The sequence below is a fragment of the Tamandua tetradactyla genome, chromosome 1, assembly GCF_023851605.1.
Source record: "Tamandua tetradactyla isolate mTamTet1 chromosome 1, mTamTet1.pri, whole genome shotgun sequence".
NCBI classification, from domain to species: Eukaryota; Metazoa; Chordata; class Mammalia; order Pilosa; family Myrmecophagidae; genus Tamandua; species Tamandua tetradactyla.
The window spans coordinates 146,463,356-146,489,257 of NC_135327.1; the positions used below are offsets into that span (position 1 = coordinate 146,463,356).

At 37.3% G+C, this 25,902-nt stretch overlaps 1 protein-coding gene across 3 annotated transcripts in view; it reads left to right on the plus strand.

Annotated features, from left to right (window-relative positions):
- BCAP29 (B cell receptor associated protein 29) overlaps window positions 1–25,902 on the plus strand; it is a 120,539-nt gene that overhangs the window by 44,972 nt on the left and 49,665 nt on the right. For all 3 annotated transcript variants that reach the window (XM_077165150.1, XM_077165232.1, XM_077165069.1), the window contains exons 4-5: window positions 8,315–8,465; window positions 9,807–9,942. In XM_077165150.1, coding sequence (XP_077021265.1) covers window positions 8,315–8,465; window positions 9,807–9,942 — 287 coding nt within the window. The remainder of the gene's footprint in view (window positions 1–8,314; window positions 8,466–9,806; window positions 9,943–25,902) is intronic.

Here is a 25,902-nt window from a genome sequence, read left to right on the forward strand (position 1 = left end):
GGTCCAGTGGCGAATTCCCCGGGCCCGCTGCGGCCGGTGACCAGCCACAGGGTCCCCTCAAGCTGCGGCGGCTGACGCCCCCACCACGTGCAACCCCCGAACCAATGGAGAGAATTGGATCAGAAATCCCCAGGCCGCGGAAATCGGTGACGGGGGGATCCCTTCCAAACACGTGAGACAAACGTGCGCCGCGAGCACCACCTACTGGGCAGGATAAGAAAAACAGAACCCAGAGATTTCACAGAAAAATCTTACAACCTTGTTGGGTCCGACACCCAGGGAAATCTGACTAAATGCCCAGACGCCAGCAGCAGAAGATAACGGTCCACGCTCAGAAGATTGAGAATATGGCCCAGTCAAAGGAACAAACCAATAGTTCAAATGAGATACAAGAGCTGAGACAACTAATGCTGAATATACGAACAGAAATGGAAAACCTCTTCAAAAATGAAATCGATAAATTGAGGGAGGACATGAAGAAGACATGGGCTGAACATAAAGAAGAAATAGAAAAACTGAAAAAACAAATCACAGAACTTATGGAAGTGAAGGATAAACTAGAAAAGATGGAAAAAATGATACCTACAATGATAGATTTAAAGTGACAGAAGATAGAATTAGTGATTTGGAGGATGGAACATCTGAATTCCAAAAAGAAACAGAAACTATCAGGAAAAGAATGGAAAATTTTGAACAGGGTATCAGGGAACTCAAGGACAATATGAACCGCACAAATATACGTGTTGTGGGTGTCCCAGAAGGAGAAGAGAAGGGAAAAGGAGGAGAAAAACTAATGGAAGAAATTATCAATGAAAATTTCCCAACTCTTATGAAAGACCTAAAATTACAGATCCAAGAAGTGCAGCGCACCCCAAAGAGATTAGACCCAAATAGGCGTTCTCCAAGACACTTACTACTTAGAATGTCAGAGGTCAAAGAGAAAGAGAGGATCTTGAAAGCAGCAAGAGAAAAACAATCCATCACATACAAGGGAAACCCAATAAGACTATGTGTAGATTTCTCAGCAGAAACCATGGAAGCTAGAAGACAGTGGGATGATATATTTAAATTACTAAAAGAGAAAAACTGCCAACCAAGACTCCTATATCCAGCAAAATTATCCTTCAAAAATGAGGGAGAAATTAAAACATTCTCAGACAAAAAGTCACTGAGAGAATTTGTGACCAAGAGACCAGCTCTGCAAGAAATACTAAAGGGAGCACTAGAGTCAGATACAAAAAGACAGAAGAGAGAGGTATGGAGAAGAGTGTAGAAAGAAGGAAAATCAGATATGATATATATAATACAAAAGGCAAAATGGTAGAGGAAAATATTATCCAAACAGTAATAACTCTAAATGTTAATGGACTGAATTCCCCAATCAAAAGACATAGATTGGCAGAATGGATTAAAAAACAGGATCCTTCTATATGCTGTCTACAGGAAACACATCTTAGACCCAAAGATAAACATAGGTTGAAAGTGAAAGGTTGGGAAAAGATATTTCATGCAAATAACAACCAGAAAAGAGCAGGAGTGGCTATACTAATATCCAACAAATTAGATTTCAAATGTAAAACAGTTAAAAGAGACAAAGAAGGACACTATATACCAATAAAAGGAACAATTAAACAAGAAGACATAGCAATCATAAATATTTACGCACCGAACCAGAATGCCCCAAAATACGTGAGGAATACACTGCAAACACTGAAAAGGGAAATAGACTCATATACCATAATAGTTGGAGACTTCAATTCACCACTCTCATCAATGGACAGAACATCTAGACAGAGGATCAATAAAGAAATACAGAATCTGAATATTACTATAAATGAGCTAGACTTAACAGACATTTATAGGACATTACAGCCCACAACAGCAGGATACACCTTTTTCTCAAGTGCTCATGGATCATTCTCAAAGATAGACCATATGCTGGGTCACATAGCAAGTCTTAACAAATTTAAAAAGATTGAAATCATATACAACACTTCTCGGATCATAAAGGAATGAAGTTGGAAATCAATAATAGGCGGAGTGCCAGAAAATTCCCAAATACGTGGAGGCTCAACAACACACTCCTAAACAACGAGTGGGTCAAAGAAGAAATTGCTAGAGAAATTAGCAAATACCTCGAGGCGAATGAAAATGAAGACACAACATATCAAAACTTATGGGACGCCGCAAAGGCAGTGCTAAGAGGGAAATTTATTGCCCTAAATGCCTTTATCAGAAAAGAAGAAAAGGCAAAAATGCAGGAATTAACTGTCCACTTGGAAGAACTGGAGAAAGAACAGCAAACTAATCCCAAAGCAAGCAAAATGAAAGAAATAACAAAGATTAGAGCAGAAATAAATGAAATTGAAAACATGAAAACAATAGAGAAAATCAATAAGGCCAGAAGTTGGTTCTATGAGAAAATCAATAAGATTGATGGGCCCTTAGCAAGATTGACAAAAAGAAGAAGAGAGAGGATGCAAATAAATAAGATCAGAAATGGAAGAGGAGACATAACCACTGACCTCACAGAAATAAAGGAGGTAATAACAGGATACTATGAACAACTTTACGCTAATAAATACAACAAATTAGAGGAAATGGACGGGTTCCTGGAAAGACATGAACAACCAACTTTGACTCAAGAAGACATAGATGACCTCAACAAACCAATCACAAGTAAAGAAATTGAATTAGTCATTCAAAAGCTTCCTAAAAAGAAAAGTCCAGGACCAGACGGCTTCACATCTGAATTCTATCAAACATTCCAGAAAGAATTAGTACCAACTCTCCTCAAACTCTTCAAAAAAATCGAAGCGGAGGGAAAACTACCTAATTCATTCTATGAAGCCAACATCACCCTCATACCAAAACCAGGCAAAGATATTACAAAAAAAGAAAACTACAGGCCAATCTCTCTAATGAATATAGATGCAAAAATCCTCAATAAAATTCTAGCAAATCGTATCCAACAACACATTAAAAGAATTATACATCATGACCAAGTAGGATTCATCCCAGGTATGCAAGGATGGTTCAACATAAGAAAATCAATTAATGTAATACACCATATCAACAAATCAAAGCAGAAAAATCACAGAATCATCTCAATTGATGCAGAGAAGGCATTTGACAAGATTCAACATCCTTTCCTGTTGAAAACACTTCAAAAGATAGGAATACAAGGGAACTTTCTTAAAATGATAGAGGGAATATATGAAAAACCCACAGCTAATATCATCCTCAATGGGGAAAAATTGAAAACTTTCCCCCTAAGATCAGGAACAAGACAAGCATGTCCACTATCACCACTATTATTCAACATTGTGTTGGAGGTTCTAGCCAGAGCAATTAGACAAGAAAAAGAAATACAAGGCATCAAAATAGGAAAGGAAGAAGTAAAACTATCACTGTTTGCAGACAATATGATACTATATGTCGAAAACCCAGAAAAATCCACAACAAAACTACTAGAGCTAATAAATGAGTACAGCAAAGTAGCAGGTTACAAGATCAACATTCAAAAATCTGTAACATTTCTATACACTAGCAATGAACAAGCGGAGGGGGAAATCAAGAAACGAATCCCATTTACAATTGCAACTAAAAGAATAAAATACCTAGGAATAAATTTAACTAAAGAGACAAAAAGCCTATATAAAGAAAACTACAAAAAACTGCTAAAAGAAATCACAGAAGACCTAAATAGATGGAAGGGCATACCGTGTTCATGGATTGGAAGACTAAATATAGTTAAGATGTCAATCCTACCTAAATTGATCTACAGATTCAATGCAATACCAGTCAAAATCCCAACAACTTATTTTTCAGAAATAGAAAAACCAATAAGCAAATTTGTCTGTAAGGGCAGGGTGCCCCGAATTGCTAAAAACATCTTGAGGAAAAAAAACGAAGCTGGAGGTCTCGCGATGCCTGACTTTAAGGCATATTATGAAGCCACAGTGGTCAAAACAGCATGGTATTGGCATAAAGATAGATATATTGACCAATGGAATCAAATAGAGTGCTCAGATATAGACCCTCTCATCTATGGACATTTGATCTTTGATAAGGCAGTCAAGCCAACTCACCTGGAACAGAACAGTCTCTTTAATAAATGGTGCCTAGAGAACTGGATATCCATATGCAAAAGAATGAAAGAAGACCCATATCTCACACCCTACATAAAAGTTAACTCAAAATGGATCAAAGATCTAAACATTAGGTCTAAGACCATAAAACAGTTAGAGGAAAATGTAGGGAGATATCTTATGAATCTTACAATTGGAGGCAGTTTTATGGACCTTAAACCTAAAGCAAGAACACTGAAGAAGGATAAATAAATGAGAACTCCTCAGAATTAAACACCTTTGTGCATCAAAGAACTTCATCAAGAAAGTAGAAAGACAGCCTACACAATGGGAAACAATATTTGGAAACGACATATCAGATAAAGGTCTAGTATCCAGAATTTATAAAGAGATTGTTCAACTCAACAACAAAAAGACAGCCAACCCAATTACAAAATGGGAAAAAGACTTGAATAGACACCTCTCAGAGGAGGAAATACAAGTGGCCAAAAGGCACATGAAGAGATGCTCAATGTCCCTGGCCATTAGAGAAATGCAAATCAAAACCACAATGAGATATCATCTCACACCCACCAGAATGGCCATTATCAACAAAACAGAAAATGACAAGTGCTGGAGAGGATGCGGAGAAAGAGGCACACTTATCCACTGTTGGTGGGAATGTCAAAGGGTGCAACCACTGTGGAAGGCAGTTTGGCGGTTCCTCAAAAAGCTGAATATAGAATTGCCATACGACCCAGCAATACCATTGCTGGGAATCTACTCAAAGGACTTAAGGGCAAAAACTCAAACGGACATTTGCACACCAGTGTTTATAGCAGCATTATTTACAATTGCAAAGAGATGGAAACAGCCAAAATGTCCATCAACAGAAGAGTGGCTAAACAAACTGTGGTATATAGATACGATGGAATATTATGCAGCCTTAAGACAGGATAAACTTATGAAACATGTAATAACATGGATGGACCTAGAGAACATTATGCTGAGTGAGTCTAGCCAAAAACTAAAGGACAAATACTGTATGGTCCCAATGATGTGAACCGACATTCGAGAATAAACTTGGAATATGTCATTGGTAACAGAGTCCAGCAGGAGTTAGAAACAGGGTAAGATAATGGGTAATTGGAGCTGATGGAGCTGCAGCAGGACTAGATATAAAAACTCAAAAATGGACAGCACAATAATACCTAATTGTAAAGTAATCATGTTAAAACACTGAATGGAGCTGCATCCGAGCTATAGGTTTTTGTTTTGTTTTGTTTTGTTTTGTTTTGTTCTTACTATTATTACTTTTATTTTTTTTCTCTATATTAACATTCTGTATCTTTTTTGGTTGTGTTGCTAGTTCTTCTAAACCGATGCGAATGTACTAAGAAACGATGATCATGCATCTATGTGATGATGTTAAGAATTACTGATTGCATATGTAGAATGGTATGATTTCTAAATGTTGGGTTAATTTCTTTTTTTCTGTTAATTAATAATAAAAAAAAAAGCAGATGGATCTTTTACCTAAATGTTTTTATTAATGGTTGTATTCTTTTACAAACAGAAGTGCTTTGTAACATATCTTCCATATTAGTTTATAAAAAATATGTACATTAACAGATTTTTTTCAATATATTAGGAAAATACTGGAAACATAGTATTTTAGGGCAATTAAATTTGTCTTAAATTTCTTAACTTTAATTAAAAAAACCTTTGATAAGTGCAAAAAAAAAAAAAAGTAAAAGGAGAAATATGTAGATCCCCATTCATGATTGTAGGCTTTTAACACCCCTTTTCTCAGTAATTGATAGAACAAATAAAGTAAGAATATAGATATTTTTAGAATATCTCACACAGCAACTCAAGATTATGAATACACTATATTCTTTTCATCAAGAAACACTATATTTGAGGCCATAAAACAAGTCTCACTGAATTCAAAAGGATTAAAATCATACAGAATATGTTAAATAGAATTCAATAGTAGGTATCTGGAAACCCCATGCACACAGTCACACATATTTGGAAATTAGGCAACACATTTAATAACCCATGAGTCAAAGAAGAAATCACGAGGGAAATGGGAAAATATTTTTAAATGAATGGTAAAAATACAGCATATCAAAATCTGGGGGATGCCAGTAAAGCACTGTTTAAAGGAAAAATTATAGTTTTGAGGTTTATTAGAAAAAAGAAGAAAGATTTAAAATATGTGATCTAAGTTTCCACGTTAAGAATATTCATTCATTAAAATAAAAGTCAGTAGATTAGGAATAGAAGAAAACTTCCTCAGTCTTATGAATCGCATCTACAAAAAAACTAGAGCCAGCATCATAAAAGCTTCCTCCACAAACCTGGGAACAAGGTAAGGATATCTGTTCTCACAATTTTTATTCAATTAAATAATAAATGTCCTCATTAGGATAACGGTAGTCAAAAAAAGAAACAAAAGGTGTAACAATTGCAAAAAAAAAAAGTAAAACTGCCCTTATTTATAGCTGACAAAAATCCTAAAGAACTGCCAAGAACAATCAGTGATGACAAAGAAATGCAAGAGCACAGAATACAAGGTCAATATACAAAAATAATTGTATTTTCATAATACTTGCAGAATATAGGAAAGTGGAAAATATTTAAATTCCTTTAAAGAGAGCATAGAGAAGCCTAAAACCCTAAAAATAAACTTAATAAAAGATGTTCAGGATCTCTACACTGAAAACTACAAAGTATTGCTGAAAGAAATTAAAGAAAACCTAAATAAATCTAAAGAAAATCTAAATAGAGATATTTTATCAATTAGAATACTCAATATTTTTACAATGTCTATTTTTCAGTATTTATCTATGGATTTAGTGCCATCCTAATGAAAATCCCAACGGACGTTTTTGTAGAAGTTGACAAATTACTTCAAAACTTTATGTGGAATAGCAAAGAACTCATAATACCCAAAACATTCTTTAAAAAGAAGAGCAAATTCATCGACTCACGCTAGCAGATTTCAAGGTTTACTGGGAAAAAATAAGATTGCTTACTGATTGCTAAGGGAAACATAACCTTCATACTTAAAAAATCTGGTGATTACCACCAAACCTTCATACTTAAGAAATCTGGTGATCACCACCACATTATTGGAAATATGTTAGTGGAACAAATTAAACTGCACCACAGTCAGAAAAATCCAGATGCTGGGAACGCCATAATACAATTGTCCTGGGCACTTTCATAAATATCTTTTTTAATAAATCGAGTTTCTATATTAAAAGAGACTAAAGAAACATAACCATATGCAATATGACCGTTAATTAGTTCCCAGTTTGGAAACAAAAAAATCTATTTAAAAAAATCAGGGGAATGATGGCAATAGAGAAAAAAAAAATCAGGAGAACAAATTTTAAAACTTAACCCAATTTAAAAAATGGGCAAAGGACTTTAAATAGACATTTCTCCAAAGAAGACATACATATGGCTAATAAGCACAGGAAAAGATGGTCAACATCCTTGGTCATCAGGGAAATCAAATGAATACCACAGTGAAATGCCACTTCGCACCCACTAGGATGGCTATGATTAAGAAGACAGAAAATGTGTTGCCGAGGATGCTGAGAAATTGGAACCCATAAACATTGTTGATGGTTCTAAAATGGTGTAGCCCTGTGGAAATTCATTTGGAAATTCTGCAGAAAGTTGAAAAAGAATTACTATTCTTGGTTGTTACCCAGAAGAATTGAGAGCAAGGAATCAGTTATTTGTACATTAATGTTTATAGTACCGTTATTCACAAAGGCAAAAAGGTAGAAACAGTGACCCAATAATTTGCGATTAGGGTAGATAAAAAAAATTAACAATAAGAGAAATAGACTGACTAGTCTCTTGGAATATATTGCAATGGGCTATGTCCTGTATGTTACTGTGGAATTTTAATCATTGTTAGGGGTGGAAAGAGTAAATAATAATAGCTTGCAGTTTAGCTAGATAAAAGCCACAGTACAATTGTGATAAGAACTAGACGAATTAGACAAACCAAAAATGCTGTTGCAATTCAGATTTTACCATGGGTATTCATTCACAGAGCACCTATTTTGAGCATAGTACCTTCTCGGGTACTACAGAAGGAAAGACCAAGAGAAAGCCCCTACCAAAAGTTCAATATTTAAAAGTTATATCAGTATTTTTTAAGAATAATTTTATATCCTTGAAAGTCAAAAATAATGTTTTATCTTTTTCTCTAATAGATGCTGTGAGAGAAATAAGAAAATATTCCTCTACTCATGCCATTGAGAAGAGCTCAGCCAGCAGACCCAGTGCCTATGAACATACACAGATGAAACTTTTTCGGTCTCAAAGAAATCTTTACATTTCTGGATTTTCATTATTTTTTTGGCTGTAAGTAAAAGAAAAAAAGGACAAAATAGAAGTATAATTTTAAGACAGGATTTATGTTTCCCTAATTTTTTATCTATATTCTAGATTGTTTTAATACTATTTACTATACTACAGTCTTCATTTAAAAAAACTCAGATAATATTCCCAAATAACAATAGTTACTGCTTGTAGGTTTGCATTGTCCCTAAAGCCCAGCATGAGCTGGCCACTGCCTCTTTTGAGACTTGTCTCTTACTATTTTTTGCCATGTACGCTCTAGCGCACCTCCACTCTGCATTCATTCTTGAAACAAATATTGAGTTCCTATATCATACCTACCTCTTTTCCACAACAGTCTTCACACATGCTATCCTTTTGCCAAAAAAAACCTCCCTTTCTTCTTTACCTGGTTAACTCCTACTCATCCTATAATCAACCCCTTTCTCAGGGAAACCTTCTGTGACCATCACTCCCCCAAAGGAGATAGGTCTCCTGTTGAATGCTCTTAAACAATGTATATATTTTCATTCTGGTATCATTCATAATTGTAATTCAAAACCTATTACAAAGGGGATTAATTAGGTTACAAATTTACAGTTCTAAGGCCATGAAAATGTCCAAATTAAGGTATTCGAAGAAAGATACATTGACTTTGAAGAAAGGCCACCAGCATCTGGAACACCTCTTTCAGGTGGGAAGGCATGTGACTGCTGTCAGCTGGTACTTGCTTCTGGTTCATTGCTTTCAGCTTCTGATTCCAGTGGCTTTGTCTCTAAGCATCTGTGGGTCCTCACTTAGCTTCTCCAGGGCAAACTCTGGATTTCATCTTTTCGCTTAGCATGTCCAAACATTTGTCACTTGCTTTCATCTCTCTGCTCTCTGTATCAGTTCTCTGAATGTTTATCTGCACTCTCCAAAGTGTCTCCTTAAAGGACTCCAGTAAATGATTAAGATCCACCTTGGATGGGTGGGGGCACATCTCCATGGGAAAAATCTAATCAAAACATCCACCCACAACAGGTCTGCACCCACATGATTGGATTAGAACATGACTTTTCTGGGGCATATAGCAGTTTCATACCAACACAGACTTCTATTAGGAAAACAATTAAAGCAATAAGTAGTACTAAATCTGTATATGAAATACTGTCTGTCTGACAAAGATTCCAAAGGAATGAGACTCAAACTTGTTCTGACTGAAAGACTTGTATATTTTTTAAAAAGAAGTATGTGACCGCTTAAACATCACTTCCTCTATCACACCCATACCTAAAGGGGAGACATTTGAGAATGGCCTGTTTTAGAGTCACAATTCCTGATGGTTAGTTTAGTTATGCATTATACTGATTTTCTTTTTCTTAGAGTATTGAGACGTCTGGTAACCCTTATTACTCAACTGGCAAAAGAACTGTCAACCAAAGGGGCACTTAAAACTCAAGCAGAGAATACTAATGAGGCTGCCAAAAAATTCATGGAAGAGAATGAAAAACTAAAAGAGGTATTTAAATTTCTTTTTCAAATTTTGGGTAAATGTTGTTGGTGTTCCAAGAGATGGCATATTTTAAAACGTAAAAAAGAACATTTGTCACTTCATAATAGATAAGCAAGACCATGAATACCAACATTATTAGACAAACAGTTGTTTAAAAAGTATTTTTTATGTTATTTTTTTATTTGTAACTTTTTTATTGTATAGTATAACATATATACAAAGCAAAGAAATTTTAAAAAAGCAGTAGTTTTCAAAGCACTCTTCAACAAGTAGCTACAGGACAGATCCCAGAGTTTGTCATGGACTACCATACGATTCTCTCATATTTTTCCTTCTAGCTGCCCCAGAATATAGAAGACCAGAGGGCTTAAATATTTTCTTATCATCATAATTGACTTTTTTTCCTTCTTTTTTTTGTAAAAAAGCATATATATATAAAAGCTATAAATTTCAAAATACAGCACCACAATTAGTTGTAGAACATATTTAAGAGTTTGACATGGGTTACAGTTTCACAATTTTAGGTTTTTACTTCTAGCTGCTCTAAAATACTGGAGACTAAAAGATATCAATTTAATGATTCATCATTCATATTCATTTGTTAAATCCTATTTTTTCTGTATAACTCCACCATCACCTTTGATCTTTCCATCCCACTCTTCAGGGGTGTTTGGGCTATGGCAGTTCTAAATTTTTCATATTGGAAGGGTCTGTCACTAATATGGGGTAGGGAGATGAAACTATCTGATGTTCTAGAGAGGCTGGGCTAGGTTTCAGGAGTTATCTGGACCAGGGACCCATCTGGAGGTTGTAGGTTTCGGGAAAGTTACTCTAGTGCATGAAACCCTTGTGGAATCTTATATGTTGCCCTAGGTATTCTTTAGGATTGACTGGAATGGTCCTGGTTGGGGGTTGGCTGGTTGTGATAGATAGCAAGGTCTAACCGAAGCTTGCATAAGAGCAACCTCCAGAGTAGCATCTTGACTCTATTTGGACTCTCTGCCACTGATACTTCATTAATTACACATCTTTTACCCCTTTTGGTCAGGATGTAATTGTTGTTCCCATGGTGCCAGGTCTGGATTCATGCCTGAGAGTCATCTCCCACATTGCCAGGGAGACTTTTACCCCTGGATTTCATGTCCCATGTAGTGGGGAGGGCAATGATTTCACTTGCCAAGTTGGGCTTAGAGAGACTGAGGCCACATCTGAGCAACAAGAGAGGTCCTCCAGAAGTAACTCTTAGGCATGTCTATGGGTAGTCTAAGCTTCTCCACTACCTACATAAGCTTCACAAGAGTAAGCCTCATGATCGAGGGCATGGCCTATTGATTTGGGTGTCCCTAAAGTTTGACACAGTGTCAGGGGATTCCCTGATGGTGAGGTTTAATAGTTCCATATTCTTTCTCCCATCCCTCAGGGGACTTTGCCAATACTTTTTGATTATCTGCTTAATATACTCTAGGATGTATCCAGGCATTACTATAATCTATACTGGATCAAAGGATGTCTTTCTTATTCTGTGCTCCCTGTATTTCAGTTGTTCAAATGAGCTATATTATGCACTACAGAAAATTTCAATTCCAGACCAAATAAAGCTTTCTTCCATTGGTCTCAAAGAATATGTGTGGTTCTAAAATATAAACACTGTCTTCCTCACCCCTATGTTCTGCATTATTTTAACCCCAACCTGTTTGGCTTTGTTTTTATCTCTAAATATCAGGTTATATATATAAAATAGCCTCTCAAAATCCAGAAATAATAATCACCACTCCAGACTTAATGTATCTACTTTAAAAGCTTACAATCTAGACCCCTGTTTTCTTATAAGCATTTTCTCAAGATTACAATACCGTTCTTGTTCTTTTGTTTCTGGCTTATTTTATCTCATCAAATGTTCCACATGTTAATTCACATTTGTTCCTTTTTGTAGCAGCACAACCTTTGTTCTTAAGTATACACCATCATTCACCAGTCTACTTCTCCGTTAGTGCATCCTTCAGCCAACTGCATTCATCAGGCAGCATGTATAGTGCTGTATGACATTAACTGATTTTCTTGTGTTCAACCTTCCTTGCACTCCTGGTATAAGCCCCACTTGGTCATGGCATATAATTCTTTTAATGTGCTGTTGGATTCAGTTTGCTAATATTTTACTGAGAATTTTTGCATCTATGTTCATTAGGGAGATTGGCCTGCAGTTTTCCTTTCTTATAGCATCATTACCCAGTTTTTGCTATTAAACTGATATTAGCTTCATAAAATGAGTTAGGTAAAGTTCCTTTTTCCTCAATTTTTTTGGAAAAGTTTGAGCAGACTTGATGTTAGTTCTTTCTGGAATGTTTGATAAAATTCCCCTGTGAAGCCATCTGACCCTGGGCTTTTCTTTGTAGGAAGATTTTTGATGACTGATTGAATCTCTTTACTTGTGATTGATTTGTTTTGAGATCTTCTATTTCTTCCTTTCAGTGTAGCTTGTTTGTATGTCTCCAGGAATTTGTCTATTTCATCTAAGTTGTCTAGTTTGTTCGTGTGTAGTTGTTCATAGTATCCTGCTATGATTTCTTTTGTTTTTTCAGGGTCTGTAGCAACGCACCCCTTCTCATTTATTTTTGAATTCGTTTATTTGCATCCTCTCTATTTTTTTCTTTGTCCATCTTGCTAGTGGCCCATCAATTTCATAGATTTTCTCAAAGAACCAACTTTTGGTTTTATTGATTCTTTCTATTGTTCTTTCTATTGTTCTCCCATTCATTTATCTCTGTTTTAATCTTTGTTATTTCTCTTCTCCTATTTGCTTTGGGTTTAGTTTGCTGTTCTTTCTCAAGTTCCTCCAGGTTTGCTGTTACATCCTCAATTTTTGCTCGTTCTTGTTTTTTAATTTGGCATTTAGGGCAATAAATTTCCCTCTCAGCACAGCTTTTCCACCTCCCCTAAGTTCTGATGAATTGTATCCTCATTTTCATTCATCCCCAGATAGCTACTGATTTCTCTAGCAATTTCTTCTTTGACCCACTGGTTGTTTAAGAGTGTGGTATTTAATCCCCATATATTTGTGAATGTTCGCATTCTTTTGTGGTTATTGAGATCCAGCTTCATCCCACTGTGCTCAGAGGAAGTGCTTTGAATAATTTCAGTGTTTTTAAATTTATAAAGACTTGTTTTGTGCCCCAGCATATGATCTGTCCTGGAGGATGTACTATGAGTACTAAAGAAGAATGTGTATCCTTGTGCTTTGGGCTGCAATAACCTATATATGTCTGTTAGATCTAATTCATTTATAAAGTTATTTAACTTCTCTATTTCCTTATTGATCTTCTGTCTGGTTTTTCTCTCTATAGAGGAGAGTGATGTATTGAAGTCTCCTACTGTTATTGTTGAAACATGTATCACTCCCTTCAGTTTTACGAGTGTCTGTCTCATGTACTTTGGAGCTCCTTGATTGGGAGCGTAAACATTTATGATTGTCATATCTTGGTGAATTGACCCTTTAATTAGTATATAGTGTCCTTCTTTGTGTCTTATGATTTCTTTACATTTAAACTCTATTTTGTCCAATATTAGTATAGCTACTCCTGCTTTCTTTTGGTTACAACTTGTGTGGAAAATTTTTTTCCATCCTTCTATTTTCTATCTATTTGTATCCTTGTATCTAAGATGAGTCTCTTGTAAGCAGCATATAGCTGTATTATGTTTCTTAATCCATTCTGCCAATCTGTATCTTTTAATTGGTAGATTTAGTCCATTAACATTCAAAGTTATTATGAAAAGGCATTTCTTGAATCTACCATCTTATCTTTTTTATTGTATTTGTCAGATGTATATATTCTTGTCCCTCTTTCTCTTTGTGTTCTTTAAATTACTCTTAGTGTAATTAAATTCTGTGAAGAGAATTAAATTCTCTTCAATTCTGTGCCCCCCTCCAGATCTCCATCTCCTGTCTCTTTTTTTAAGCCAGCAGAACTCTTCTTAGTATTTCTTGTAGGGCCAGTCTCTTGCTGACAGATTCTTTCAGGACTTCTTTGTCTGTGAAAACTTTAATCTCTCCCTCAGTTTTGAAGGATGATTTGGTGGGTACAGAATTCTTAGCTGGAAGTCTTTCTCTTTTGGGATCTTGAATGTATCATACCACTGCCTTCTCACCTCCAGGGTGCTAGTTGAGTAGTCTGAACTCAGTCTTAATTGATTCCCTTTGTTTGTAGTAGATTGTTTTTCTCTTGCCACTTTCAGAATTTTCTGCTTCTCTTCATCATTTGACAAACTGATTAGTATGTATCTTGAGGAAGCCCTATTTGGATTTATTCTGTTTGGAGTTCGTTGGGCTTCTTTGGCTTGTATATTTATGTCCTTTATAAGGGTTGGAAAGTTCTCCCCTATTATATCCTCAACTACTCTTCCTAGCCCTTTACTCCTCTCTTCTCCTTCTGGAACACCAATGATTCTGTTTGGGTGCTGTTTTGTCTGTCATTCCTGCCATTTCCAGATTTGAGTCTTCAAAGTCAGTTATCCTGTCCTCTACATCACTTACTCTTTCTTCTGTCTCTTCACAGCTGATGTTGTTTGCCTCTAGTATATTTTTTATTTGGTCAACAGAGTCTTTAATCTCTGTGATAGCCACTATTTTTCTATTTATTGTTTCAAATTTCTCTTTATGTTCTTCTACTGTCTTCTTGATCTCCTTTATGACATTTGCTGTCCCACTTATTTTATTAAGTAGAGTTGTATGAACATCTTTGATTAGTTAGTTGTTCCAATGTCTGTGTCTCCTCTGGTGTTTTAGTTTGGTCATTAGGCAGGGCTATATTTGTCTGCATTGTGATATTCTTAGTGATATTCTCCTGTCTTCGTGGCATGTTTTACTTTGGGAGTTGATTTCTTTCAGTAGTCTAAGGCCTTGTGTTTGCCAGATGGTTGTTCAGCAGGGAGCAGGGTACGGGGTGGGCCACTTAGTGTGGTGGGGTGTTTCAGGGCAGGTATAGGTGCAGGTTGAGGATGTTATGCTGATGCTTGTAAACATGGGTGCCCAGCAACCAGGGAGGATGTAGTTGTGTGGGTGTACTGGTCCAGGGGGCATGATCCTGGTGTGCATTGGTCTAAGATATGGGGCCCTTGTGCACATATGTAGAGGTATGGCAGCAGATTGGTATTATGCCTTCATGGATTAGGGGTAGATGTGACACAGCTGTGCAGGTCATCACTTTCTCAGACCTGGGAAGTGTGGCTGAGGGCCGTGCACATGTACAGTTCTAGGATTGCTGTAAAGTGGAGTTCCCAGAGCTGAATGATGTGATTGGGAGCCCTTGTGCCTGCGTGGGCCTAGGAGTGCCATAAACTGATGTGCAGAGTGCAATGCGGGCAGGGCAAGGCTGTGCGACACTTTGGGCAGGGGGACAGGGATAGCCTGGGTATGGAGGTTAGTACCCACAGCCTTTATGTGCTGGCAACAGCCTACAGGGAACAGGGATGGGGGGAAAGGGTAGTGCTCAGGAGGGGTGCAGGAGAGGTAGGTTGGGCTGCCCTTGGGTTGGAGGTGTGGAGCAGGTACATGCACTGGGGGCTGGTGGGGTGGGGGTGCCTGGAGCACAGGGAATGGAAGTAGGTCACAGGGTTTCTACCTCTCAGTTCTTTGGCCTCTGCAACCAGGGTTTCCCTATATGGTACAGAAGGCTCTCCCAGGTCAGTCACACTCCCAAATCACCACCTCAGTCGCCCTCCTGTCTCTTCTCTAACCTTTCCGTGGAGCAGGACTAATCTCACGCTATTCTATTTGGCCATCTTCCCAGAAGTCACAACTTGAATTCCAGGATGCATGGTCATCTATATTGACATGAAATTACTTTTCAGAAAAATAGCACTGTGGTAGGAGAAAGTATCAGACTCATCTGGTTTGAATTTCAGCTCCAGAATATACGAGCTCTGTGACCTTGAAGTAGTTAATTTCTCTCCGCCTCAGTGTTCTCATCCATAAAATAAGGGTATCACCACTTCCCTTATATGGCAGCCAAGGGAGGGCAGGTGAAGGATGGCACAACGTCACCTTGACAGTCCCAGGGACCAGTCAGAGCAGACAGCTCTTCACAGAGCCAATCACAGAGTGCCCAGGATCCCACAGCAAGGACCCAAGCAATCCCCTATTTCAACTCGGCAGACAGGGGGGACCAACTGGAGTCCTCAGGGTGAGGCACAGCGGCCCATGGAAGGCGAGTAAGAGCTCATGAAGGAAGGAGAAGGCACACAGGGAAGTACTCACCAGCCCTCTAAAAAGTATTTTTTATCTTGTAGATTTGTTTGTTCTCCCAATTTCTTTCCATAATACATTAATGTCATTGAACCTACTTGCTATGATAAGGAGAAAACAAAATATTCTGGAAATATGATATGAACTCCTTTTGTTACCATTATTTTGTCTTATACCTATAGCAAGTCTCTATAAGTCCTTATTTTTCCATTTTCTTTTCCATTAAATCATTCTTTAAACCCATTTTATTTTTGTTTTTCAATAAATGATCAGTTGTAAAAGAAGCAGAGGAAGGAAATTGATGGTAGATTAGTAATTGAACATAATATTTGAAATCCTTAATTCAGTGATGTTGTTAATATTCCTTCTTTAAGAAGCCAAATCTGTCTTTCCCCTGCCATTTAAGGAGATTTTGGATCAAGTAGTGATATTTTCCCCATTGAGTAAATAGTAAAATGGATGGAAAAATCAAAGGGGCAGATTTACTCAGTATTTTTTTAAGTTTACAATTCGGGAGTCATATCTTCAACCTGAGTATTTGCAATTTATCTTAAGCCCCATAAGTTTGGTAGATCTGCTTAGAAAAACAGAATCAGTCAAATCATTCAAAAATGTAACAACTTTTTTTTTGAAGAAAGCACTCCAAAAATGTTACAGTAAAATTATGTCCCTATTTTAAATTAAAGAAATGCAGACAGACTTTATATATTACACCAAGTTGTGTTTATTTTTAAAGTATTGTGTTAAGATGGCGGCACCATAAGGTATGAAATTTTAGTTCATCTTCCAGAGCAGCTAGTAAATAGCCAGGAATGGTACAGAACAACTGCTGGGGCTACATCTGTGACCAAACACAGAGCATACACACCTGTCTGGACTAGATGGAACACTGAGGTCCCACACAGAACTGTAAGTCCCCCAAGCCATGGAGGCTTGTGCCTCTCCGCCACAGGCATAGCAGGCTGGTTCCCTGAGGGGAAAGGAAATAGACTTTTGCAACAGCTTGTCTCAACCAAGCTCCAGTTGCAGAATTAAATAAGTTTTGACTACTGAAAACAGGCACCCTGCATAGATAAACCTGGAATAAGCACTAAAGGCACTAGGAGATTTTGCCCAGGCAGAGAGGGGGAGGAGCTGATGGGGGAAATAAAAGAGAGGCTTTTTTAGTTGGACAACACAAAATACTGGAAAAGGGACAGACCCCGTGAAAAAGGGGCACATCAAGCCTGGAGATACACAGAACCACGTACCAACTCAAGTTCTTGATTGACAAACCAGAAGAGAGATGGGGCCTGGCTCTGAAAAGGTTTTTTTGCCTTTTTTTTTATTCCTTAAACAGTTCATTAGATAGAACTAGAAGCTCTCTCAGGCTCCAGCACTACCCCAGGCAAGGGCAGAATTAAGCTTTTCTGAAAGACAAAGTAACTAGTCAGGTTAAAAGAGTTAATCTCCTAAAGAGTGTATCTCCCCAAGAGAAAGAGAGTGAGGCCCAGCTCAAGTGGAATCCCTCCTTTAAGTGATTTAGGCCCCAGGGACTGGAAAACAGAAGCAACTAGAGCCATCCTACTACATCACCTCTGTCTCAACCATGCTTCTGGCAGGGAGAGTCTGCTGAAATTAAAGGCATCAGATCACTTTAAGCTGGTGAGAAGCTATCAGACAAGCGCCACATGCTGGGCAGTATAGGAAAAGCACAGAATCTAGAGGCTTCATTGGAAAGTCTGACAACCTTCTAGGTCTCACCTCAGGGAAAACTGATACTGGCTACTCTTTCCTCCTGAGACATGGGTCTGTCTGGTCTTGGAAAATCTGACTGGGGTCTATAATATATCTGAGGAGGCCCTCCTCAAAAAAAGGCTCCATATAGGCAGGGCAAGAAACAGAAAAACAAGAACTGAAAGATTCAGTTGAACAAAGCCTATGCTAGAGGTCTAGAATGAGTTGAACGGAATGTCACACAACAGATAAAGAACAAAGCCATCCAGCAAGAAAACCCCAGGTAAAAATTTACTAATCTACAATAAACTAATTAAGGAGCTCAAATGCTTAGATGCCAGCAAAAACAATAACACTAGGAAAATTGAAGATCTGGCCCAGTTCAAAGGGACAAATCAACACTTCAAATGAGATACAGAAGTTGAAACAACTAATTCAGGGTGTTAAATCACCCTGACATAAAAAATCTCATAAAAAGTCAAACCAACAAGTTGAGAGAGGATATAAAGAACTCATTGGGCAAACATAAAAAACTCAAAAGTTTGAAAAAACAAATCACAGAACTTATGGGAATGAAAGGCAGAATAGAAGAGATAAAAAAAAAAACCAGCAGAACCTACAACAACAAATTTGAAGATACAGAAGAAAAAATAGTGAACTAGAGGACTAGACATCTGAAATCTGACATGCAAAAAGATATATAGGAAAAAGAATGGAAAAATATGATCAGGATCTCAGGGAATTGAACGACAACATGAAGCACATGAACATACATTTGTGGATGTCCCAGAAGGGGAAGAGGAAGGTAAAGGAGGAGAAAGACTAATGGAGGAAATAATCACTAAAAATTTCCCATCTCTTATGAAAGACATAAAATTACAGATCCAAGAAGTACAGCATACCCAAAGCAAAATAGATCCAAATAGACATACTCCAAGACACTTACTAATCAGATTGCCAAATGTCAAAGACAAAGAGAGAATTTGGAAAGCTGCAAGAGAAAAGCAATCCATCACATATAAGAGAAACCCGATAAGACTGTGTGTGAATGTCTCAACAGAAACCATGCAGACAAGAAGGGTGGTCTGATATATTTGACATTTTAAAAGAGAAAAACTGCCAACCAAGAATTCTATACCCAGAAAATTTGTCCTTCAGAAGTGAGGGGGGGGACTAAAATATTTTCAGACAAAAAAATCACTGAGAGAATTTGTGCCTAAGAGACCAGCTCTGTAAGAAATGCTAAAGGGAGCACTACAGGCAGATAAGAAAAGTTAGGAGAGAGAGGTCTGGAGAAGAGTATAGAAATGAAGACTATCAGTAAAGGAAAAAAGAATAAAAAAATTAGATATGGCATATAAAATCCAAAATGGTATAAGAAAGTACAGCATTTATAGTAATAACATTAAATGTGAATCAATTAAACTTCCCAATAAAGACATAGACTGGCAGAATGGTTTTAAAAACAGGATCCATTCATAGGCTGTCTACAGGAGACTCACTTTAGATGCAAGGTCAAAAATAGGTTAACAGTGAAATGTTGGAAAAAGATATTTCATGCAAAAAACAATCAGAAAAGAGCAGGAGTAGTTGTACCAATATCCAACAAATTAGACTGCAAATGTACAACAAAAGAGATGAAGAAGGACACTATGTATTAATAATACATATAATAATACATAGTATATTATTAATTATTAATAAAAGGAATGATTCAACAAGAAGACATAGCAATCATAAATATTTATGCACTGAGCCAGAGTGCTCCGAAGTACATGAGGCAAACACTGACAGCACTGAAGGGGGAAGTAGACACCTGTACCATAATAGTGGAGACTCCAAGTCCCTGCTTTCATCAATGGATAGAACATCTTGACAGAGGATTAATAGGGAAAGAGAGATTTTTAATAATACAATAAGTGAACTAGACTTAACAGACATCTGCAGAACATTACACTCCACAACAGCAGGATAGAAATTTTTCTCAAGTGCTCATGGATCATTCTCAAGGATAGACCATATGCTGGGTCACAAAGCAAGTCTCAATAAATTTACTTTTTACTTCTATCTCAGGGCCATATGTGAGAATATTTGTTTAAGGGTACTTCAGTTTAGAATTTGAAATATTGGCCAAGCAAGGATAAAATTACTAAAATATATGTTCATTTACTATCAGAAGCACATTATCTAGAGGAAAGAGCATTATTACTCTGAGATCCAAGAGACCTGGTTTCTAATTTTCTAGTCCCACCTCTACCAATAATTAGCACTGTAACCTGGATCACATCACCTCATATACTCAGAGCCTCAGAGTTCCTGAGCTATAACTAATAGCTAACACTCTGTGCTAAGTATTGCTCCAAATATTTTGCAGTAAGTTATTAACTCATTTAATTCTCACAACAACTCTGTGAGGTGCATACCAATTCTATTTGCATTTCATATGAGAGGAAACAAACAGAAAAATAGAAGTGACTTGCAAAAAATCATTCAGCTAATAAGTGACAGAGCTAAGATTTGAACCAAGTAGCATGACTCTCATATCCACATTTTTACAATGTTGCTCTTTTCCCTTCACTCCTATGAAATACTAGAAAGGCCCTTTTCTACTCTGATGTTCAATTAATGAAATGAAATAATTATAAAAGACCAATTAACTTTTTAAATTTAGATAAAACTTGCATAACATAAAATTAACCATTTCGAACTGTATAATTCATGGGCAGTTACATTCATGATTTGTGTACCTATCACCTGCCTAGTTCTAAGGCATTTAATTGTCGTGGAAATCCCATATCCATTAAGCAGTTACTCCCAATTATCCCTTCACCCAGTCCCAGGCCACTACAATCTGCTCTCTGTCTCTGTGGATTTACCTATATTATATTTCATTTCCATATAAATGGAATCATACAATATGTAACCTTGGTGTTCTGCTTCTTCTACTTAGAATAATGTTCTCAAAGTTTATACTCTTATAACACATTTTAGTATTATATTCCTTTTTTTGACTATGATTCCATGTAGATATATACTACATTTTGTTTATCCATTGATCAATTGATGGGCATTTGGGTTGTTCCTAGCTGTTGTTATTGTGAATAGTGCTACTATTTGTTTGGATACTTGTTTTCATTTCTTATGATTATATTATATATTTAGCAGTGTGGTTGCTAAATCATATGATAATTTTATGCTTAACTTTCTGAGAGACCGCCACACTGTTTTCCACTACGGTTGAGACATTGTGCATTCCCACCAGCAGTGTATGAGAGTTCTAGTTTATCTGCATCCTTGCCAACACTTATTTCCCCTTTTTTATAATAGCTATTCTAGTATGTATAAAATGGTATCTCATTATAGCTTCAATTGCATTTCCCTCATGGGTAATGATATTGAGGCATCTATTCATGTGTTTTATAGGCCATTTGTGTATATATTCTTTGAAGAAATGTCTATTCAAGTCCTTTGCCCATTTTTAAATTGGATTGTTTGTTTTTGTTGTTGAATTGACTCTTATCAAATATATGATTTGCAAATGTTCTCCCCAGTTCTGTAGGTGATCTTTTCATTTTCTCCATGTTGATGCACAAAAGTTTTTTATTTTTATGAAGTTCAACTTATCTTTTTCTTTTTTTTCCTCATCTTTCAGTTTCATAAGAATCTATTCCCAAATCCAAGGTAGTGAGGATTTACCTTTTTGGTTTCTTGTAAAATTTCTATGGTTTTAGCACCTACATGGTCCTTGGTCCATTTAAAGTTAGTTTTTGTATATGGTTTGAGGTTGGAGTTCAGCTTCATTCTTTTGCATGTAGACATCCATTTGTCCCAGCACCATTTGTGAAGAGACTGTTCTTTCTACAGGTGGTCTTGACACCTGTGCTGGCTTGAAACTGTTGTATACTCCAGAAAAGCCACTTTCTTTCATCCTAATTCAGTATTGCTGGGTGGGATCTTTTTTATTATTTCCATGGAGATGTGACTACCCAGTTGTGGGTGGGTACCTTTTGATTAGGCAGTTTCCATGGCAATGTATTTCTACTTATTCAACATGTGGTTGCTTACTGGAGCCCTTTAAGACAGAACCATTTTGGAAAAAGACAGACAAACATAGCCAGAGACCTTTGGAGATGCAGAGAAAGAAAACACCACCAGGAAATCCTTATGAAAGGAGAAGCCAGGAGAGAAAGCTAGCAGACATCACCCTGTGCTTTCCCAACTGACAGAGGTGTCCAGAAGCCAAAGACCCCAGCAGACACCCCACATGAGGATTTAACTAAGCATCAGCCATTACAGGACAAACCAGGATTGGAGATGGAGTTATCCAGGAAGGATTTATAGAAAGTCCTATTGTCTGATGGTTATGCTCTCTGCATATTACATAAAAAACCAACAAGAGTGTTGTGGAATCTGTTTAAATGGAATCGCTGTCAATCTGGACTAAAAAGGACAGAAAAGGGACAAATTGAAGGACTAATAACTTCAAGGGCAGAACCATGGAAGCTAAGGTTTGAAGCCAAGAAACCTGGGGCCAGAAGAGTGTACCCACCCAAGTACTTGGAGAGGGTGAGTTTGTCCCAAAGACAGAGGGCAGGAGTTTCAAGGTCCCAGCCCTCAGAGAGGATGGATCATATTCCTTGGGTCTTGGGGTGAGCCGTGCTGCCACCACGTTGCTCTGAGGGTGTTGAGTGTGTGCCCCAGAGATGGCAGAGAACCAGGGTATTTCCCCAGTGCTTGGAGAGGATGGAGCCAAGATAAAAGTAGTCTCCCCAATGTCCTCCAAGGTTTCAAACTTCATGTGGGCATTTGGAGAGAGCAGGGCTGCTGCATAGGCCCTTGGAAATAATGGGACTGCCACATTTTAAAACCCTGAGGATAAATGACTCTCAGACTTTGAAAGCTAATGGAGTTTGCCCAGCAGGTTTTCCACATCCCCTCCAACATTTGTAGTTTTATGTTTTTAATAGCAGCTATTCTTAAAGGTATGAAGTGATATCTCATTGTCATCTTGATTTTCATTTCCCTTATGGCCAATGAAAATGAGCATGCCTTCATGTGTTGTTTAGCCACTTGCATTTGTTTTTTCAGAAAAGTGTCTATTTATATCCTCTGCCCATTTTATAATTGAGTGGTTTGTTATTTTGTTGTTGAACAAAGATAGAAGTATTGGTCAATGTGTAGAATAAAGAGTGCAGAGATGGACCACCAAATCTGTGGACATTTAATCTTCGATAAGGCCCCTAAATCCACTGAAATGAGGCAGAATAGTCTTTTCAGTAAATGGGCATGGGACAATTGGATATCAGTAGCCAAAAGAATGAAAGAGGATCTCTATCTTATACCCTAAACAAAAATTAATTCAAAATGGATTAAAGATTCGAGTGTAAGAACCAGTACGTTAAAGCTTCTAGAATAAAATTCAGGGAAACATCGTCAAGATCTAGTAATAGGAGGTAGCTTCTTAAACTTTATACCTAAAGCATAAGAAGTGAAAGAAAAAATAGAAAAATGGAAACTCCTTAAGATCAAGAGCTTCTGTGTCTCAAAGGACTTTGTCAGAAAGGTAAAGAGGCAGCCAACTCAATGGGAGGAAATATTTGGAAACCACGTATCAAAGGCTTAATATCCTGTGTACATAAAGAAATTATACAGCTCAACAACAAAATAACAAACCACTCAATTGTAAAATGGGCAGAGGATATAAATATACACTTTTCTGAGAAAACAAATACAAGTGGCTAAACAACACATGAAGGCATGCTCATTTTCATTAGCCATAAGGGAAATGCAAATCAAGACAACAATGGGATATCACTTCATGATACCTAAGAATAGCTGCTATTAAAAATGTAAAACTACAAATGTTGGAGGGAATGTGGAAAAATTGGAACATTTATTTGTTCTTGGTGGGAGTTTAAAATGGTGCAGCCACTGTGAAAGACAGTTTGGCAGTTCCTCAGAAAACCAAGTGTTGAGTTGCCCTATGACCCAGCAATACCAATAACTCAAAATATACCCAGAAGAGCTGAATGCAGTGACACGAACAGATGTTTGCACACCAGTGTTCATAGTGGCACTATTCACAATTGCCAAAAAGATGTCAACAATCCAAATACCCACCTACAGACGAGTGGATAAACAAAATGTGGTATATACATATAGAATATTATGCAGCAGTATGATGAAATGAGGTCCCAAAGCATATGACAACATAGATGATCTTGAGAACATAGATGATCTTGAGGACATAATGCTGAGTGAAATAAGTCAGACAAAAAGGATAGATACCACATGACTCTGCTATTATGGCATTGGTTAAGACCAATGAAAATCATCTAAAAATCAAAGTACTGCTGATTTTACAACCAGGTATAAGATACGGTTTGTTTGTTTTGGACATTCTCCATGATGCCCAATAGATGGAAGGAGCCAGAGGTTACAATGACTGAGAAGCAGAATGGCTAACTGTGATACATTTATATGATGTAATATGGTGTGGTTACAAAAAGCAAAGTTATCAAGAGGCATGCAATAAACTGAATAAACCCTGGGGCAATATGTTGTGCAAAATAACCCAGAAAGAAAAGAACAAATATGCTAAAATCTCTTTCAGAAAATACTTATAAAAAAACTGGAGCCTAGTCCTTATAGCAGCCACACTTAGCCTGAAGTTGTAAATGTATTTCTCGATTCTGAGTTGCTGATCTATATGTGTATCAGCTGATATTTCCCTAAGACTTTGAGTAACTCTGTGACACCTGGAACCCAGAGATGGAATGCTGCAGCCCTGAAGGGACATAGCGATGTGTAATAACAGTTAAAGCAATCAAAGGGGAAATCAGCCTCAATTAGTATTAAAAACCAAGCTAATTGTCCTCTTGGGACTTCCAGCCAAGATTATGGCTTAGCAATGTGTGCATTTTAGTTCATCCTCCAGAACAACTATTAAATAACCAGAAACAGTACATAACAGCTCCTGGGGCCACGTCAGTGACTGGACACACAGCATACCCCAGTCTGGACCAGCTGGACCGGCTGTGAGCTCCCCCAGAACTGTGAGTTCCCCAAGCCAGCGGTGGCCAGTGCCCCTCCCCCACAGGCTGTTTCCAAGAGGGGAAAGAAAAGAGACTTGAGCAGCAGCAGGGGCTGAGCCCAACCAAATGCAAATTGTGGAATTAACTAACAAATTCTGACTACTAAAAGTAGGCCCCCAGCTCAGGTGAACCTGGTCAAAGTGGAGGTCGCTCATTTTTGCCTCGCGCTGCAGGGGCAGGGCTGACAAAAAAAAAAAGGAAACAGAGGTTTTTGTGGCTATTTTTTCTATGAAGGCTTGACTGCCTTTGGATACAGTGGCAGGGCTTCTCAGGCTGCAACTGCCCCAGGCATAGGAATATTATGCAGCTGTAAGACAGAATAAAGTTATAAAGTATGTAACAACATGGTTGGACCTTAAGGACATTATGCTGAGTGAGATTAGCCAGAAACAAAAGGACAAATACTGTATGGTTTCACTGATATGAACTGACATTAGTGAATATACTTGGAATATTTCATTGGTAACAGAGACCATCAGCAGATAGAAATAGGGTAAGATATTGGGTAATTGGAGCTGAAGGGATGCAGATTGTGCAACAGGACTGAATATAAAAACTCAGAAATGGACAGCACAACACTACCTAACTGTAATACAATTATGTTAAAACACTGAATGAAGCTGCATGTGAGAATGATAGAGGGAGGAGGGCTGGGGGCATAAATGAAATCAGAAAGAAAGATAGATGACAAAGATTGAGATGGTATAATCTAGGAATGCCTAGAGTGTATAATAATAGTGACTAAATGTACAAATTTAAAAAATGTTTTTGCATGAGGACAAACAAAGGAATGTCATTATTGCAGGGTGCTGAAAATAGATGGTAATTAATATTTAAAAAATTCACCTTATGTGTGAGACTAAAGCAAAAAATGTTTATTTGTACAAAATTTATATTTTGACTAGTGCATTTCCTAAT